The 13,229-nt window shown below is 48.9% G+C and overlaps 1 protein-coding gene and 1 long non-coding RNA gene across 5 annotated transcripts in view; one reads left to right on the forward strand and one right to left on the reverse strand.

Annotated features, from left to right (window-relative positions):
- Positions 1 to 3,398: 3,398 nt before the first annotated feature.
- On the reverse strand, positions 3,399 to 4,939 carry LOC120878861. The gene is made up of 2 exons (XR_005724636.1): positions 4,379 to 4,939; positions 3,399 to 4,154 (listed from the first exon to the last, which is right to left on the reverse strand). It is a non-coding gene; the product is annotated as an uncharacterized LOC120878861 (long non-coding RNA).
- A 135-nt stretch (positions 4,940 to 5,074) lies between these two features.
- TRAPPC9 (trafficking protein particle complex subunit 9) overlaps positions 5,075 to 13,229 on the forward strand; it is a 383,632-nt gene continuing 375,477 nt past the window's right edge. For 2 of the 4 annotated variants that reach the window (XM_040261741.1, XM_040261743.1), the window contains exons 1-2: positions 5,100 to 5,196; positions 10,596 to 11,189. In XM_040261741.1, coding sequence (XP_040117675.1) covers positions 10,606 to 11,189 — 584 coding nt within the window. In that variant the 5' untranslated portion in view covers positions 5,100 to 5,196; positions 10,596 to 10,605. Of the gene's footprint in view, positions 5,197 to 10,595; positions 11,190 to 13,229 lie in introns of all 4 variants that reach the window. The other 2 variants (XM_040261742.1, XM_040261744.1) reach the window with 2 other exon arrangements.

Raw genomic sequence — 13,229 nt, forward strand, 5'->3', positions numbered from 1 at the left:
ATGCTCCCCTAGTGGCTCAAGTGGGTAAAGCGTCTGCCTGCAATAGGTCAGGAAGATCCCCTGGAGAAGGAAATGGCAACCCACTCCAGCATTCTTGCCTGGAGAATTCTGTGGACGGAGGAGCCTGGTAGGCTACAGTCCACGGGGTCGCAGAGTCGGACACGACTGAACAACTTCGCTTCATATATACACACACAGATTCTTTTTATAAAATATTCTTTTCCATTATGTTTTATAATAGGATATTGAATATAATTCACTGTGCTATACTGTAGGGCGTTGTTTATCCATTCTGTATATAAAAGTTAAATCTGCTAACCCTAACCTCCCATTCCATTTCTTCCCTAACCCCCTGTCATTGTGCTTCACTTAGTATGATAATCTCTGGTTGCGTCGCTGTTGCTGCAAAGGGCATTATTTCTTTTTATGCCTGAGTAATATTCCGTTGTATATATGTATCACGTCTTCTTTATCCATTCTTTTGTTGGTGGATGTTAAGTTGTTTCCATGTCTTGGCTATGGTGAATAATGCTGCTATGAGCATGGGGGTGCATGGATCTTTGAATTTTGGTTTTGTCTGGATATATGCCCAGGAGTGGGATTGCTGGATCAATCATATCTTAATTCTAGTTTTAGTTTTCTAAGGACCCTCCATACTGTTGTCCACAGTGGCTGCACCATCATACATTCCCACCAACAGTGTAGGAGGGTTCCCAAGGCTGGCTAATTCTAAGGTGAAGGATTTAGTAAATCTAAACCAAATTTTTGGCTCCAGATCTATAGCATCCTCTTCAGGTGACATATTAATAATAAAATCAACTTGTAAATATCCCTTGTCTGATTCTTTTGTCTTATTTGTCAATCGTTCCACACTGAGAAAGAGGAAAAAGGAGTGTTACTGCTTAGTCTCCACATTAGAACAACCGACCTTATAGGGCTACTGTGAGGTTATGTGAGAAATTTGTACCAAGCACATTGTCCTTTCCTTGCTGGGTAAATGTGGCTACCCTGACTGTGTTATTTTGATGGAGTAGATGTGGAAGTCCCGCTCAAGTGGCTGATTGTTCATGGTGCTAAATAAACAAACATCCTCTTTCATGGCCTGGGCCCTAGAAAACCCAGGTGAGACATGGCCCTATGGGCAAGTATTTGAGTGGACTGCATGGTAGAAGAGAGCCCTACAACTTAGAAAGGAGTAAGGAAACCTTTATCATACTGTTGGTGGATCAGAAAACCTGAGAGGTGATGGGCTTTGCGAAAGTGGGATGATCATATCACCTGATGAGAACAATAGCATATACTGGGATTGTCCTAGGCAAATCAGGATATATGGTCACCGTATCCTAAGGCCATACAAGTAGCACATGAGAGAACAGAGACAGAACTTAGATCTATCCCACTCTGTCTCAAAGTATTTTCTTATACTTGGTTTTATTAATCCTGAGAGTGACCTCACAAAGTGATCACTCCATTTTGTAGGTGAGGACACTGACGTTATATAGTTAGTAAGTAATGGAGTTTGTGCTCTGATCTTTGCTTTTGACGGGTTTCAGAGGTAATTCTGAAGGCAATGGCACCCCACTCCAGTACTCTTGCCTGGAAAATCCCATGGACAGAGGAGCCTGGTAGGCTGCAGTCCATGGGGTCGCTGAGAGTTGGACACGAGTGAGCGACTTCACTTTCACTTTTCACTTTCATGCATTGGAGAAGGAAATGGCAACCCACTCCAGTGTTCTTGCCTGGAGAATCCCAGGGACAGCGGAGCCTGGTGGGCTACCGTCTATGGGGTCGCACAGAGTCGGACACGACTGAAGCAACTTAGCAGCAGCAGCAGCAGCAGAGGTAATTCTTAATTCCATCAAGCCTCACTGGGCATTGGTCTTCATCTTTGAAAACTTGTGATTGGATATTTCAGGGAAGCAGACTTGCCTCATTTGAAAACTTTCTAACAGGGCTCAGTATCATTGCATGAAACTTTCCACCCCCATTAGGCCTTCTGTTTCAAAGCCTTTGACTGTGTGGGTCAATACCAGACCACCTGACCTGCCTCCTGAGAAATCTGTATGCAGGTCAAGAAGCAACAGTTAGAACCAAACATGGAACAATGGACTGGTTCCAAATTGGGAAAGGAGTATGGCAAGGCTGTATATTGTCACCCTGCTTATTTAACTTATATGCAGAGTACATCATGGGAAATGCTGGGCTGGATGAAGCACAAGCTGGAATCAGGATTGCTGGGAGAAATATCAGTAACCTCAGATAAGCAGATGACACCACCATAACGGCAGAAAGTGAAGAGAAACTAAGAGCCTCTTGATAAAGGTGAATGAGGAGAATGAAAAAGTTGGCTTAAAACTCAACATTTAAAAAACTAAGATCATGGCATCTGGTCCCATCATTTCATGGCAAATAGATGGGGAAACAGTGGAAACAGTGGCTGACTTTATTTTCTTGGGCTCCGAAATCACTGCAGATGGTGACTGCAGCCATGAAATTAAAAGATGCTTGCTCCTTGGAAGGAAAGTTATGACCAACCTAGACAGCATATTAAAAAGCAGAGATTATTGTTGACAAAGATCCCTCTAGTCAAAGCTGTGGTTTTTCCAGTAGTCATGTATGGATGTGAGAGTTGGACCATCAAGAAAGCTGAGTGCTGAAGAATTGCTGCTTTTGAACTGTGGTGTTGGAGAAGACTGATGAGAGTCCCTTAGACTGCAAGGAGATCCAACCAGTCAATCCTAAAGGAAATCAATCCTGGATATTCATTGGAAGGACTGATGCTGAAGCTGAAGCTCCAATGCTTTCGCCACCTGATTCGAAGAACTGACTCATTGGAAAAGATCCTGATGCTGGGAAAGATAGAAGGCAGGAGGAGAAGGGGATGACAGAGGATGAGATGGTTGGATGGCATCACCGATTTGATGGACATGAGTTTGAACAAGCTCTGGGAGTTGGTGATGGACAGGGAAGCTTGGTGTGCTGCAGTATGTGGGGTTGCATATAGTTGGACATGACTGAGTGACTGAACTGAACTGAGGACTTCTGTAGAGGGGCTCTGGTGTGGCTGGTGAGGTTGCACTTGATGATTTCAGATGATCCTTCCAATCCAACTTTTAAGAGTCTAAAACTCCTTGAGAGCAGATTTGGTGTATTCTTTGAACTCTCAACGTTCAGAAGAGATGCTCAGGAAATATTAAAACTATGTAAGGACTATAACTGCAGAAGCAGGATATACCTGAAACAAGTCTAGGCACCTCCATCTGATGGCTGGGGTGCTGTGGCAAGCCTTTACAGTCTCTGAACTTTGGTTTCCTTATAAAAATGCAGAACAGTTTCCTCCCTGCCTCACAAGATTTGATAGGACAATAAAATTAATGTGAGTACATCGAAAACAGAAACACTGTACAAAAATAGCAATGTTTCCTCTTGCCAGCATTCAATCTTGCTTTCCAAATTGCTTCTCTTTTCCACTTATAGATAGAATGAGAACAGAAAAGGACTATGGGAAGAGCACAGACAATAGTCAGACAGACTCAGATTTGAATCCTAAACAGCACCAGCCACTTGTGTGCCAAGTAGAGTGTTCTTTCTGGACCTCAATGCTAAGAATAGCTACCTTGCATGGATCTTATGAAGACATTGTGTGCTAAACATGGATTTCTATTTCTGGCATATAGACTTCCAATAAAGGATGGCCTCTTTTAATGTCTGTCTTCTGTGTTCTGTAACTGTCAACCTGTGCTCTCAGGGCCAAGAAGAAGCCACTCCAAGCTTTATGCAGGGTCCTGGAAACATACTTTCAGCCTCTGGGCGCCTGTGTGGAAAATCCTTCCTGGCTGGTGTGCTGGAAATACACTCCACGGGTTTTGCCCTGAAGATGTGTTCTGTTTATAGTTCATTCCCACTCCTTGGAAAACAATTTGATAAAATGCAATTGGTTTTCCACTGGCCCAGGGCAGGGGTGAGGAATAGCATATTATTATTTTTAAAAAATATATAAATAATAAGTCATAAAACAGCATTGGGCACACAGCAGAGTCAATAAATGCTTGCTTGGGTAAAGTAAAGTGATGGCTCTGTTATTCCATGGCTGCTGTACTGGCTGAACTATTCCTGTCCTCCATTACAGTTTTCCTTTTTGTTGTTGTTGTTAACTGAAAAAGAAATACATGCATACGGTAAAAAATTCAAACAGAAAAATACACAAGGGAAAGAAGGTCTCCCTCATCCTCTTTCCTCTCAGTCCTACAACTGTTGACAATATCTTGTGTATTTTTCAAATATGCTATGCACATTCCAACCTACGTATGTAAACTCCTTTTAAAGTTTTATTTTTTAACCTAGAAGGGTTTCAGCTCTTAAGTGGCTTCTGCCCTACCTAGTCAGCTGTGTGCAGGAACTATGACAGCCGTTCCACACCCGGGGGCTTATTCCGAGCCCTCGGCCGGACCTCTAGAGTCGGGAGTGGTTTTCGCAGGATCGGTGGGGACCAGGCACCGGCCCTCGGGCAGTCTGCTCCGGGCTCCGGCTCTGACCTCCTCATTATCGCCCAGCCCTTGTGTGTGACCAAGCAGTTAAGTCAGGCCCGGGAGGCACCCTGAGATCGTCTCCCAGCCAGTAAAAGGGGAACTTATTCTCGCCCCAAGGTAGCTCTAAGCATCGCTCCCATGCCTGCTGGTGCTTGATCCCGGGAGGGACTGGAAGTCCGGCTCGGCGCGGGCTCTGGGATCGTGATCCCGTAGGGGCTTTGCAGGGGCGGGGGCTGCAAAGGGCTCCACTCTCGAGCTGAAATTTGAGCTGCGCGCCCTGAGAGTGGGGAAAGGGGCGCAGAGGCAGGGCTTGGCCCTTCCTTTTGGGTGCGCGGCCCCAGGAGCCAAAGTTCTCCTCTCCGTCGCAGCTGCTCCCCTCCCGCCCTTCTCCCTTCGTCTCCCTCCCCTCGCTGCCCACGGCGACCACCTCGCTCCCCCACCCATCCCCAACTCCCCCCGCCCCTCCCTCGCGGGGCCCGCGTCGCCCCTAAAACCTGGCGCGGGTCTCCGGGCCCGGGACCGGCTCCGCGCATGCGCAGGGGAGGCGCCGGCCTGGCCGCCAGTCGGAAGCTCCAGCTCCGAGCCCGGGGAGCGGCCGCAGAGGCTGCCCGGCCCCGCCGCCCCTCCCGCCGTTGGCGCCTGCTCCGGGCCCGGGGGCCCCGGCTGCGTAAGTGCAAGAAAGGGGTGCCCTTGGGCAGGGGACCGGGCCAGCCTAGGGAGGGCTGTCCGTGGGTCACGGCGCGCGCGGCGGCGCCGGGCAGCGTGTGTCCCGCGGAGGGGCTCGACTCCGCCCGCACCTGCCGCGGCCACCTGCCCCGGCCCGGCGGCCCGGCCTCCCCCGTCCGCGCCCGCGCCCGTCCCGCCCCGGCCCGCACCTGCCGCCTCTCGGGCCCGGCCCGGCCTCCCCTCCGCGGGCGCCGGCTGTCCCCGGCCCGTCCCCGGCCCCTGCCCCCGGCCCCGGCCCCCGACCGAGGGTCTGCGGACGCGGCTGGGACGGCCCGGCTCTCGGTTTCCTCTCTTCCTCCATCTCCTCTGGGTTCTAAGTGGCTCAGATCCCGCGCGGCGGCGTCAGGCACAGTCTCCCGCGGTTGAGCTCCCGAAATTGTCAAGTCCAGCTTCTCTCGGCCGAGTCTCGGAAACGCAGAGCCGGTGCCCGCCTGGGTCTCCGCCCCCCGTCCATCTGCCCCGCGCGAAACGGCTTTCCACGCGGAGTGCTGGTGTCAGGGTGGGATGCTTGTGGATTCCACTTGTTCTTAAAGAGGGATCCACAATGCCGAAGGCAGGCTCGGGTTAGTTAAAAATGAGCAGAAGGCTGTGACCTCCTCCTCCCTCTTCTCTGCTCCTCCCCACCCAGTTTAAAGGCAACTGGCGATTTTTAAAAGGTAGTTATAGTCTCTTCCTAGTCTGGCCCAGCTAGTGTTCCCTAGTATGAAATAACAGTACTAGAGACATGATGCCGGAGAACCAGGAATCTTGCAGTCCTTAAAGATCCCTTGGCCAGGTTTTTTCTTAAATTCTGGGCCTGTCTAGTGGAATAGAGGGAAAAATAGTTAAATATTTTATCAAGTAACAGCTTTATTGAGAGAATGTGAATACGGTAAAGTCCACCCATTTAAATTGTACACTTAAGTGGTTTTCAGTGTATTCTCAGTTGTGCAACCATTATTAATCCAGACCATTTTCTTCACTTCAAATAGAAATTCCATACCCATTGTCAGTCTCCTCTCCTGCACGGGCAACAGCAACAAATTTACTCTGTGTCTCCAAGGAGTTGCATATTTGGGGCGTTTCATGTAAATAGAATCATGCAATATGTGGTCTTTTGTGCCTGGCTTCTTGCACTCAGCGTTTTCAGGGTTCACTCATGTTGTAGCAGTGTTAGTACTGTTTATGGCTGAGTAGTAGTCTGTTATATGGATAGGCTGCCTTTTGTTTATCCATTTATCAGGTGATAGATGTCTCTATTGTTTCCACTTTTTGGCTATTACGAATAATACTGCCATGAATGTTCGTGTACTGCTTTTTGTGTGGATGTGTATTTTCAAATCTCTTTGGTATATACCTAGGTGTAGAACTGCTCTTTATATGGCAACTCTATGTTTAACTTTTTGAGGAAATACCAGGTTGGAGAAATATATTCTTTCTTAAAATAAATATTTATTTATTTATTTGGCTGCACTGGGTCTCAGTTGCCGCGTGTGGAATCCTTGATCTTCCTTGCAGCATGATCTTTAGTTACGGTGTGGAGCTCTTAGTTGCGGCATGTGGGATCTAATTCCCCAACCAGGGATCAGACCCAGGCTCCCTGCATTGGGAGTGCAGAGTCATAGCTACTGGACCACCGGGGAAGTCCCTGAAGAAATATTTTCTTAACGTTTTAATATTCGTATTAGATTAGTCTCAGACTAATTGGTGATAGACAGGGAAGCTTGGTGTGCTGCAGTCCATGGAGTTGCAAAGAGTCAGACACGACTGAGCGATTGGACTGAACTGGAGTCTCAGACACCAGAGCTGGTTCAATGCCAGGGCTCATTTCATTAGATTCTTTCTCCCTTGAAGAAACTAGTGGAAAAACATCGACTCTGGAGCCAGTTTGCCACTTACAGATTAGGAGACCTTGAGCAAATGACTGAGCCTGGTTCTTTATCTGTAAGGTTGAAGATAGGAATGCTTGTTTCTTGATTGTTGGGAAGTCTGAATATGATATGATAGATTGTAAAGTGCCTAGTGCAATTTCCTATTCCTACCTTGTATGAGACAAATTTATTCCAGTGTTAGTTGCATATTTTGAATCTGCGGCAAAGGTGAAGAAGAACTTTGCTGATAGTGAGCTCCTTCAGGGAAAACATTTGTCAATTTTTATTTTTGCCCAGATAGTATGATGGAAAACTGCTGCCAACTACTCTCACTATTGTTTTATAAAAGCAAGAATGTTTGGGAGTTCTTTGGCGGTCCAGTGGTTAAGGCTGGGTGCTTTCACTGCCATGGCCCAGGTTCAGTCTCAGGTTGGGGAACTAAGATCCTACAAAGTCATGTGGTTTGGCCATTTTGGAAAAAAAAATCAGAACTTTTTTTTTTTGGCTGCAGCCCGAGGCAAATGGGATCTTAGTTCCATAACCAGGGATCAAACCCGCACCCCCTGCCTTGGAAGCGAGGAGTCTTAACTACTGGATCGCTAGGGAATTCCCCTGACTCTCCCCAAAAAAGAATGTTTTAACAGCAAAAAAATGAGAAAGTTCGTAACCTAAGAATGTGCTTAGTCACTCAGTCATGTCTGACTCTTTGCGACCCCAAGGACTGCAGCCCACCAGGCTTCTCTGTCCATAGGATTCTCCAGGCAAGAATACTGGAGTGGGTTGCCATTTTCTTCTCCAAATCTAAGAATAAATAACAATAATAATTAACATTTATAAGACACATACTAAGTTTACTTTAGTATTATGGAACACTTTAACATTATTTGTATTTTTCTCATTTTACTTCAGACCAGAGAAATTGATCACCTCTTATCCTCAAACTGTGTCTGAGACAGGCCGCCTGTCTTCAGGCAGCTCTGCACCTGTAACTCACGTGCCTTTTTTGTGCAGCAACTTCTTTGCTCATAGAAGCAGGGTGTTTTGGGATCAGCAGCATCATCTCCTGATAGAGGAGAAGGGCTGGGGCCAGGCCCCGAAACTAGCCAACCTGCTGAGATCCACCCTCTAAGCTTTTCGAAGTTGGATCTTCTTCTGTTAAAAAAAAAAATTTATTTATTTTGAGTTGAAGGATCATTGCTTTACAATACTGTGTTGGTTTCTGCCATACATCAATATGAATCAGCCACAGGTACAGATGTCCCCGCCCTCTTGAACCTCCCTCCCAATAGGATCTTCTTCCTTTTTTAACTCTTCTGTGAAACGTTTGACATTTATGTACAGTTTAAAGAAGGGCAAGACGAGCACCCCTGGGTCTGCCATCCAGCTTAGGAGACAGAACACAGCTGCTACTTCTGCAGCCCCGCAGCTTTGCCTTCAAACTGCATCCTCTTTGCCACCCAAGTAACCACTGTCCAAATTTATCCTTTTCTTTATAATTTTACTATATGTGTAAACAACATATTGTTTAGTGTTGCCTGTTAAACTTTACATAAGTGGAATGGTGCTGCTTGTATTAATCCATAACCTGCTTTGTGTGCCCATCATGTTTTTGAGACTCATCTTTGTTCCTCTAGGTCGTTCATTTTCACTGTTTGAAGTATTCTGTTGTGTTAAAAGCCCACAGTTTAGTTACCCATCCTCCTAACAGTGGACAGCTTTGTTTTCTCCAGTTCTTGCTTCTATAAACCTGCCCACCACATGCCAGAGTTCCTTAAGCAAGGCCGTTGCCGGGCCCAGGACGTACCAGTCTACGCGCCAACCTGTCAAATAGAAGTTACCTTTGCATCAACATCTATATTACATCTTTGCAAATATGGTGGTTTTTATACTTAAAACATTTTGTCTGTATACCCATGTTTATAATAGTATTATTCATAGTAGGCAAAGTTAGGAACAACCCAAATGACCTTCAGTGAATGAATAAATAAAATGTGTTATATACCTTTATACATAAATGTATATACCATTCAGGGAATATTATTCAGCATTAAATAAGGAAATTCTGGTACATGCTACAACACAGATGAACCTTGAAGACATTGTGCTAAGTGAAATGAGCCACACAGCATGGTTCCACTGAGGTGGCGTGCCTAGAATGGTCTGACTCATAGAGACGGAAAGTAGATGGTGGGACTGGGACTGGGGTTGAAGGGATGGGAAGTAGTGTTTAATGGGGACGGAGCTTCAGTTGGCAACCGTGAACACATTCTGGAGATGGTTGCATAACTGTGAATGTTGAGAGAGCTTGTGGACCCTTTGCCCAGTTTCCCTTAATGGTACCGTCTTGCAGAGGATGAGATGGTTCAATGGCATCATTGACTCAATGGATGTGAATTTGAGCAAACTGGGAGATGGTGAAGGACAGGGAAGCTTGGCGTGCTGCAGTCCATTGGGGCTGCAAAGAGTCAGACACGACCTAGCGACTGAACAACAACCACCGTCTTGCAAAGTTACAGTACAATATTGAAACCAGAATATTGACTGACTAATCCTTTGAGGTTTGTCTGATTATCCACATTTTTATTCACAATTAAACTGGGGCTTAGAGAAGCCCACAGGCCTGTCTGGGTCACTGACATGGCTAGTGTGGAGTTGGGGTGAAACGGGGCTTCAGATTTCCAGGCAGTGCTATTATGATACTCTGTGGATGGGGCAGCATTCATCTGCTTGTTGGACCATTCATTTAACAAACATTTATTAATTCCTATGGGCCAGATGCTTTCGTATGGGTTATCTAACTGAATTCCTCAACAGCACCAAGAATCAGGTAATATTGTTTTCCTTCTTCCTCTTTAAAAAAAATAATTACTGGAGTATAGTTGATGCTGTTTTCTTTTTATATCTGACAAAATTGGCACAGCAAGGTTATAAAAACTCTCCCAAGGAAGCTCTGTTTATAAAATGAGGGATGGTAATGGTGTGTAGTTCCTCCTGTCCCACTCTGAGCTTGGCACTTTGCAGTTTGCAGCCTGCCTTAATCCAGATATCTTCTTAGAAGGCAAGTTTTATATTAGTTTTCAGCTCAGGAGCTCAGGTGGCCTGGAGTAGAGTCCTGGTCTTCTGATTCCACTGCAGAATCTTCATGGTTTCTGCTGAGAGGCTGAGGAAGCAATTCCTAACTTCCTTGCTTCATTTATTCAGCCTTCTTTGAGCACTGACTCCACATCAGTGTCTGGTGAAGTACTGGGAATGGAAGACCCGAGAGGCTCCTTTTGAACTGCAGGGGCTCCAAGCTTGCTCCAGGAGCAGGGTACTGTGGTAAGAACTATGGTAGCGGCCCATAGAACCCCCGAGGACAAACGGTACCCCACCGCTTGGCTTGGGGCTCTGCCAGTCTTCCAGCTGGGGGACGCCGGCATCCCCACGTGCCGGAGTGGGAGGCAGCCTGCAAAACCCGTGTACACCCTCAAAACCCCTTCTCTCTGGGCAGGGTCTTCACCATGAGCGTCCCTGACTACATGCAGTGCGCCGAGGACCACCAGACTCTCCTCGTGGTGGTCCAGCCTGTGGGGATCGTCTCGGAGGAGAACTTCTTCAGGATCTACAAGAGGATCTCATCGGTGAGCCAGATCAGCGTGCGCGACTCGCAGCGCGCGCTCTACATCCGCTACCGGCACCACTACCCGCCCGAGAACAGCGAGTGGGGCGACTTCCAGACCCACCGCAAGGTCGTGGGCCTCATCACCATTACCGACTGCTTCTCGGCCAAGGACTGGCCGCAGACCTTCGAGAAGTTCCACGTGCAGAAGGAAATCTACGGCTCCACGCTGTACGACTCGCGCCTCTTCGTGTTTGGGCTGCAAGGGGAGATCGCAGAGCAGCCGCGCACCGACGTGGCCTTCTACCCCAGCTACGACGACTGCGCAACTGTGGAGAAGCGCATCGAGGACTTCGTGGAGTCTCTGTTCATCGTGCTCGAGTCCAAGCGCCTGGACAGAGCCACGGACAAGTCCGGGGACAAGATCCCACTCCTCTGCGTCCCCTTCGAGAAGAAGGACTTCGTGGGGCTGGACACAGACAGTAGGTAAGTCGGCCTGGAGCCCAGGCTCCAGAAAGGGAGGAGCAAGCGGGAGGGTTCCCTGCAGTGGTGGCGGGGGAATGGTGCAGTACACTGGGTTTCAGACTTTCTAAAATTGAGTGGAACACACTTTGGTTGGGGGAGATCCTTTTAGGGTTCGTGTGACACTTAACTCCCCCTTTTTAGCCCAGACCCCCAGGTGGGACCCCTGGAGCGGCTGTCCAGAGGGTAGCCACTGTCATTAGGACAGTAGAGGAAGCTGAGCTGAGACGGGCTGCAGGTAAAAGGCAGGACAGGTGCTGAGACTTAGTCTGGGAAGAAGAATGTGGACTGTCTTAGTGTTTTTTTTTTTTTTTTTAATTGATTGCACGTCAAAATGATAACATTTTACATATATGAGATCAAACAAAGGACATTATTGAAATCAGTTGTGTTTGTTTTTTACCTTTTTAAATGTGGCAACTGGATTCACATGGCTTGCATCTTATTCCTATCAGACAGCGCTGCCCCAGGACACGTTGTGAAGACTGTTACTCAGCCTCACCCCTTCTATGTGTGGATGGGGTGCTGAGCCCCAGAGACAGTAGAACTCCAGCCTGCTGGGCTGGAGCTGGGCCCATGCCTCCTGCCTCCTGCCTCCCAGGCCAGGCCTCTCCTTCTGCCAGACGCCCCAGCACCAGGTCCCCCACTTAGGATATCAGAACCACTGCAGAGACCCCTAAAAGAGCTCCTGGTGCAGAGGATAGCGTGTTCATGGTCTCTGCGTCACAGGGATCGCTCAGTCCTCACGTTAGCCCTGTGATGCAGTCAAGAATCGCAGACGAGCTCTGTGGGGCCCTTGCTTGCCCTCTGCTCTGTTTCTCCACGGCCCTCCCACAGAAGAGAGCAGAGACGTGGTTCCCTCGCTGGCAGGGGCACTGCCACCTGGGGTGCTGAGCCTATCCCGTCCTCTGCAGGGCTCATGTGCTGGTCCTGCAGGCGAGGACGGAGGGCGTGGTGTGAGCGCCGCCGTGTCTGCTGCAGAGTAGCTGCTCAGGGTTTCCTGAACTCACTGAGGTTGAACTCGACTTTCTGATTGTTGATAAGTTAGAGGAAAAGATGTCAGAGAGCAGAGGGAAAAAGTCCAGGCCAGCTCTGTGGGGAAAGGGCCAGAGGCCCTGGGCCGCCCCTGCAGGTGGTACCTGGCAGGGTCTGGAGGGGCCTTCCTCCCGCACCCGGACACATGTGGCCTCAGGAAGGGCAGGGCGTGTCACACCCACAGCTGTACTTGCTGCTTGCATGACCCTGTGATCACCATGCCCACCCTGCCCTCCTGCTCCTTGTAGCCCAGGTGGCAAGGTTTACGAGCCCGGGCACCACCAAGGGGCAGAGCTGCCTGCACTAGACCCACCAGACCCACTCAGACCCCCCAGACCCACCAGATCCACTCAGACTCAACCAGACCCACCAGATCCACTCAGACTCACTCAGATCCACTTAGACCCACCAGACCCACTCAGACCCTACAGACCCACCAGACCCACCAGACCCATTCAGACCCACTCAGACCCACCAGACCCACTCAGACCCACTCAGACCCACTCAGACCCTCCTGACCCACCAGACCCACTCAGATCCATCAGACCCACTCAGACCCACAGATCCACTCAGACCCACTAAGATACATTTAGACCCTCCAGACCCACTCAGACCCACCAGACCCACTAAGATCCACTCAGACCCACCAGACTCACTCAGACCTCCAGACCCACTCAGACCTACTCAGACCCACTCAGACCCACCAGACCCACTCAGACCCATCAGACCCACAGACCCACTCAGACCCACCAGACCCACTCAGACCCACTCAGACCCACCAGACCCACTCAGACCCACTCACACCCACCAGATCCACCAGACCCACAGACCCACTCAGACCTACCCACCAGACCCACAGACCCAGTCAGACCTAGTCAGACCCACTCCGACACTCCAGACCCACCAGACCCACTCAGACCCACAGACCCACTCAGACCCACTCAAGACCCTCCAGAACCACCAGACCCA

Source organism: Oryx dammah, unplaced genomic scaffold, assembly GCF_014754425.2.
Source record: "Oryx dammah isolate SB20612 unplaced genomic scaffold, SCBI_Odam_1.1 HiC_scaffold_19, whole genome shotgun sequence".
Lineage (NCBI taxonomy): Eukaryota > Metazoa > Chordata > Mammalia > Artiodactyla > Bovidae > Oryx > Oryx dammah.